This window comes from Tachypleus tridentatus, chromosome 7 (genome assembly GCF_004210375.1).
Source record: "Tachypleus tridentatus isolate NWPU-2018 chromosome 7, ASM421037v1, whole genome shotgun sequence".
NCBI classification, from domain to species: domain Eukaryota; kingdom Metazoa; phylum Arthropoda; class Merostomata; order Xiphosura; family Limulidae; genus Tachypleus; species Tachypleus tridentatus.
This window is the reverse complement of record NC_134831.1, coordinates 154,391,515-154,398,149: the sequence shown is the minus strand read 5'-3', so window position 1 is coordinate 154,398,149 and position 6,635 is coordinate 154,391,515. Positions and strand designations below refer to the sequence as shown.

Here is a 6,635-nt window from a genome sequence, read left to right as displayed (position 1 = left end):
CTTCATCAAATTTGATATAGAAGTTCATTGGTTCCAAGGGGAAATACTTGCAAACTTGAGGTTTTACATTTTGTGTTTTCCTGTTTTAAGGGACGTTATTTGAATTACGTATAAGGGAAGCAACTTGTCATTTCCTTAGGTAACCTTTTATCAATCATGAATTTATATAAGTTGTGTCCAGAAGACAGATCCTCCAGATATTGTATATTATTATTATTATTGCTTTTTACCGCTAGAGCGGCAAAACTGAATGCTCCTTGCTTTGTCCATGTGGCTTCCGATCTTAATTCTTGTTGCAGTTCGTAACACTAACGAAGTTGTAATTCTTGCGTCAGCTGCTCATACTTCAATACGTAAAAAGTAATAAAACCATATTTTGTAAGTTAACAAGCAAGACGCGAAAAAATGTCTGAAGTTGAAGAGAAATTGAGTAAAAAGTAGGTATACTGATAATTTAAAATGTTTATACCCTACGTTTATTGTGTTAATTGTAATTAAACTTAAATAAAAATTAAAGGTTCAGCTTGACAGTCAGACTTCAATTTGCACTTTCTATGATTCACAGTCAGTTTCCAAATATCTGTCACCATTGGCAACTAATCCAATCCATTCTGTAGTAGCACAACATTCTCATTACAACTATAAATACCTAAAGATTTAACATCATGGACAAATTTAATGATAAAGCTCTGTCTGTGTAATTAATGTAAATAAAAAACTAAAAGCTAAAGTATTAACCCCGTAGGTAAGTTCAAATAATGTCTTGTTGATTTCCAACAATATATGTTAACACTGAAATCATGCGTTTCGCCTTATATATACCTTTAAATGACTGTTTGGTATTTTACTTTTTTTCCACAGTGATAGTAATGATTCTATCCAAAGGATGTATTGTGTGTGTGTGATCTTGTCATAATACATTTTCACCATGTGAATTTTACTTTCATGTGTTATGGGTAGAGTTAAACAAAGACTACTCCACTTCAAATACCTGTTATTTATAAAAAAATAAAATAAAGTAATTGGCATTTCCTAACAAAAATAAATTATGGTGCTTGGTTAACTTGTCTACTATATATACTCATGCAAAGTATAGTTGGCTTTTACTATAAAACAAAATTGGAAGAGAAAGCAGATACTGAAAAGAGACACATTGTAACTCACCATGGACCAGTTTTTGAAAATTTTGGCTTTCATAAGCTTGATCTTATGTTTTAATGTTTATCTTTACAATTCAAACTGGTAAAATTTTGTTTTTATTATTTAAAGAGAAATTCAAACAACATTTGACAGTTTGGTGTCTTATGCACTACACTGGCTTATGCATGGATATGCATTATTTAACATACTTTTAATTGTTATATTTAAATTCAAAGTCTCTGCTTTGATAGGAGTGTCTTTAGATTTCAGAAACATTCATCGATGTAGACTTCATGCAATGTTACACAGAAGTATCCAAACTGTGTTCTCCATGGGCTGCCATGGTGTGCCAAAATGTTTCTTTCTGTGTCCAAGACTGTGGTTTTCTTCCAGTGCTTATTTTTCTTCACAAGCCAAGGAGGTTTCAGAGAGGTTGGTCAGGTAGTAACAGAATGGATAGAAATCATTAAAAGTTGTAAAAAGTATTTGTCATCACATGTAGGTCATAGAAACGATCCATTGAATAAAAGCTAGAACTGCTTCATGTCTAGTGTTCCTTTAAAAAGACAGTCACTATAAGCTGAAGTATCAGTGTTATATTATGATAGCCAAAACAGTAAGATCTGAATAAACCTTTCTGAAGTAGTCATAAGAAAATAGAGCACAAATTTTATTGATAATATTAATATATTATTACTATTGAAAATACATAGTAAATTATTTTTGTTCTGCAGTATGTTTTTGGTATATATTTACAAATGCATTATTAAATGATGTAGTAATTTAGGTATAATGGTTATTTCCTTAATTGTGTAACTTGTAGTGAATTGAAAAGAAGACTTAAAGCTGAACAGAAAGCCAAGGAAAAAACAGAAAAGGATCTAAAACGACAAGCTGAGCAGCAAAAACAAGAAAAGAAAGAAAGTAAAGAGGAAGAAATTACAGATCCTAATGTAAGTTGAGTTTAAGGAAATGTAAATTTTCTTGATTACAATAAAACTAAGAACATTTTTCCATTATTCTTTTAAAAGTTTCTCTTATAATCATGATAGGTCAGTAGAGAGTAAGTGTCTCTCTATTTTAAAATGGTGAAGTAAAAGTTGGCTTGAAATAGATTAGTTAATTTTCTGTAGTGGGAATAATTTTACAAAATTAATAAAAAAAAAGCATTGTGAAATCATTCAACCATACTAAATTAATTTAACTAGTTTTTTCAGACTTTATTAATGCTCTTTTATTAATTTTTTCATGATATCTTATCAAAAACTATTTAAAAACCCAATTATGTTGGCTTAATACTCTTTTGTTATTTGGATGATAAGCAACATCATTGAAACAAAGTTCAAAAGTTACTAAGAAAAAAATTCACTTCAGTGATTTACATTGGCTCTTATGTTTCAGTAAATTTTTTTTCAAATCTTTCATGAGACTTTCTAGAAATTTTTTGTTACTACAGTAGTAAGGCTAACTGACTCATAATTTCATCAGGGATCAATTTGTGGGCTCCTGCTTTTTCTCTGTTTGTTATTGTAGAGTTGGTAGACTATATATAGGAATGGCCAAGCACTCAGTGAGCATAATACAAATATGTACACTAAAAAGTCAACAGGGATAGTGTGTTTTACTTTGAAAAATGATTGCCACTTACTTTCATTTGTTTCTATACCCGACAAGACCAAAAAGCCATTGCTAGGTTGCCATTCCACTTCCTTAAGATGTTGCTTTCCTCATCTTCCCAAGGCATTTTTTCCCTCTTCTTCTTCTAGAGTGGTGTGGGAGACTTTGCCACTCATCTAGTTCTAACCACTGGGGTGGTGGACTATACAGGCTTCCTTCCAAGTGTGGCCAATTCTGCTTAGTAGAGGGTAGTGCAATGATATCTGTTGGTGTAGATGGTATGAATCCAACTTCTACCTCAAATGGAGAAAAATTCTGAATGCCACCCAGTTTTGGAATAGAGAGGAACAACCAAATACATGTAACCTCTCGAGTTTAATTTCCACCATCCTATTGTAACCTGTGTGTCAGATTGTGAGTGATATGATGTTGATTCAGTGCAGGTCCAGCCAGTATTAGACTTCAGCCATGTGGATGGTAGGAACACTTCTTTTATTGCAGACAAGACAAAAAATCCCAATACCTAAATTTTGGACTGGAGTTGACTCATCTTGCTTACTTTAATCCCATACTACTTTTGCATAAATATTGGGTTCCAAGGTGGGTTGGTGATGGATGTGTACAGGGTCAGCACATGTTAGTACTACCTGGGTTGATGGAATTAAGTTACTCTCCTTTCTGCTTTCTGGTATAGAGTTGAAGATGGTTGGGATCCACCACCTACCATGTGCTGGATGAAATATACCTGATGTTGATTGGTTTTGGACTGGAAGTGATGGGACATTTAACACTTTTTTTTTTACTTGGTTCTGCATGATTTGATGGTGCATATCTTCACCATGAACAAAAGGTGCAGTTTTTTATGACTATATTTTTGCACTTTCATGGTTTTGGGTGCTGTGTTCCATGAATTTCTATCAGGTGCTTATCTAGCAAACCTTTGCACATTGTTCCACCACTTCTGTGTGGGATTCTAGCTAATATGAGAGAAGAGTAAGTTATCACTATCAGAAGTTAACATTTTCAGTAAATACTTGCCTCTTCTCTCACTTTCCACCAGTTCTTTCCACCTATTTTGCATTTTATCTTACCTCAACTTAGTGTTTATTGAACAATTAGTACAGAAGAAGTCAGCTGTTCTGGGAGGATGTTACACTCTTTTTGTTAGAGATTTGTCACATGCTTGTGTGCATGCTACAGCACACAATACAACATACAAACACTGGAGTTTAGGTGGGAACCTTGAAACTAGTGACATGTGAAATTGCAAATGAAAAGGGCAGCACAAAACTGAGAAAGGCTAATATGTGAGAGAAAATAAGTATCTGCCAAAAATACATTGTCATTGTTAAAAGGTATTATATTACCTTTTATATTTCCCTTCAGTATGCATTCCTGTACGTGATGAGGGGACCTCCCAGAGGAGGTAAACTGAAAGAACACTGGTACTTGGTTGACCCTAGCCCAAATGGACTAGCCAGATGACCCAAGGCTGCCCATCTACAGGAATTCAAGGCCAAAGTGGTGTGTTGGATGTTCTCAACAGGTGTTGTGGACATTGTATTTGATGCTGGCATTTGGGTATAGTGCTCACAAAACCCTGGCATTATTATGAGTTTTCTCATAGGTCTTCATGATGGGTGGAGTGAGTGAGCACTGAAATATTCCATTTTTTATGGATCCTTCAAAAAAAAATTAAATAAAATACTGAAAAACAGTCCATAAGTAAATGACCAGGTCTTGAAGATTCTGAGCAGCAATCTTCAACATCTGTAACACCTGTTGTACCTCATTTTCTTATCCTACATTCTCTTTCAGACAAACCTTTAGGGCAGATGTCTCCACTTTTCATTCAGAAGAGACTAGAGGGACTTGCTGGCTCTCCAAAGTCAGTAAAGAAGCTACGATCTGGTGACATTTTGGTGGAAACATCCACATCTCAACACAGTGAACTCCTTTTGCTTTCAAAGGCAATTGCAGATATACCTATTGAGGTTGCACCTCATGCTGCTGTGAATTCATTATGAGGAGTTATTGCTGAGAGGGATTTGAAGAACATGCCCAAGTTGGAGATTTTCACTGGTTTCTCCACCCAAGGAGTTTCTGCAGGGAGGGGTATCTCCACTCACAAAGATGGAATTATGGTGCTGACCAATGCCCTCATTCTGACATTTTCATCACTATTCACCTGCCACCATCAAGACAGGTTATCTTAATTGCATTGTACAGCCATACATTCCAAACCCTCTGATGTTTTCAGTGTCAGTGGTTTGATCACTCAAAGACATGTACATTATGCCTTGATGTGTGCTCATTGCAGTGGCAAGGACCATGATACCTATAAGTGTGAAACTGACCCTCATTACATCAATTGCAATGGCTCTCACTCATCCTACTTTCATTCTTGTCCTAAATAGTTGGAAGAAAAAGAGGTGCAGCATTTGAAAATAATTCATAACATTACCGATCCTGAGGCTCAAAGTTTCTGTCCACCACCTCATCTTGGATATATGCTGCTGCACTTCATTCCACAGCTACAGTAGGAAGTGCAGACAGATCTCTATGTGCCTCCTAAAGAATCGTTCTCCAAACAAATGAGAAGTCTTTTGACTTCCATGGTTAAAAAAGGTGATGAATCAACTTCAACACCTATCTCTGTCCCTGATATACATTCCACCAAACCCCAAGATCCACATCATTTGGTTCAGGTACAGACATTTCCAGGATCCATCTTCTTCTCTCACCCCAAGATGCAAAACAATCATTTGTTCATGCCCTCAGTCTCTGGAATCCTCTTCCAACAGCAAAGACCTGTCCAATTGACCCAGGTCAGGATCTATGGAGGTTGATAGACCTTTCTTGAATAAGGAAAGTAATGAAAACAGACATGGTCTTAAACAGAAGGATTATCTGCCCAGTTTGCCTACATGTAAATAAAATGGTCATCCACATACAATGAAATTGTCGAGGTTCATGTTCTAATTTGGATGACATCAAAACACTGATTGCTTCCTACCATCCTGTTTGTCTTTCCTTACAGGAAGCATTTCTGAAACCTGCCAATACAGTCACCTTTCAGCAGCTTTCTTTATACAGGCTGTGTGATGGACGAATGCATTGAGGGGTGGCACTGTTGGTTGATCAGCATGCACCCACCATGTCTTTGCCACTCGACAAACCCTTGGAGGTCGTAGCCATCATGTTTTCTTGGGTTACATCATCACTATTTTTTTCTCTATTTATCACTTTGGAAAGACATATGATCAATCAGACCTTGATGCTTTCATTGAACAGTTGCCAGCTTCCTCTTTAATACTGGGTAACTTTAATGGACATCATCTCCTCTGGGGAAGTGCTGATATTGATAGGAGGGGTCGCTCTGTAGAGTGTATGTTCTCTGATCACAACCTTTCTCTATTCAATACTGGTTCTTCTACTTATTTTCATGCACCTAGTCAGTCCTTTACTGCTATTGATCTCTCAATTTGCTCCCCTTCACTATTCTCCCATTTTTCATGGAGGGTTGACAGTAATCCATGAGGCAGCAATCATTTCCTATAATCTTGAAAGAGACTGGCTGTGGTGAATGCCACCAGACCAGCATGCCTCAGTGGAAGCTGGATTGAGCCACCTGGCTCTCTTTCACTGCTTTTGCCGAATTTGATCCTACCATTGTCTGTAAACCATCAGTAGAAGACTGTGTGGCAACAGTAACTGACTATATTGTACATACAGCTTCTCAATGTATTCCTGAAACCTTGACATGTATTCCACAATATCCTCGTTTGTGGTGGAATCCTGCCTACCATATGGCACGGAAGGCTCAAAAACAGGCATGGAATACTTTTCGTAGGTATCCCACTCTCTTGCACTGCATC

The 6,635-nt window shown here is 36.4% G+C and overlaps 1 protein-coding gene across 4 annotated transcripts in view; it reads left to right on the top strand.

Moving 5' to 3' along the window:
- Positions 1–223: 223 nt before the first annotated feature.
- LOC143256949 (lysine--tRNA ligase-like) overlaps positions 224–6,635 on the top strand; it is a 48,562-nt gene continuing 42,150 nt past the window's right edge. The window contains exons 1-3 of one of the 4 annotated variants that reach the window (XM_076514862.1): positions 224–437; positions 1,404–1,581; positions 1,964–2,093. In XM_076514862.1, the coding sequence (XP_076370977.1) occupies positions 1,439–1,581; positions 1,964–2,093 (273 nt within the window). In that variant the 5' untranslated portion in view covers positions 224–437; positions 1,404–1,438. The remainder of the gene's footprint in view (positions 438–1,403; positions 1,582–1,963; positions 2,094–6,635) is intronic. The other 3 variants (XM_076514865.1, XM_076514861.1, XM_076514864.1) reach the window with 3 other exon arrangements.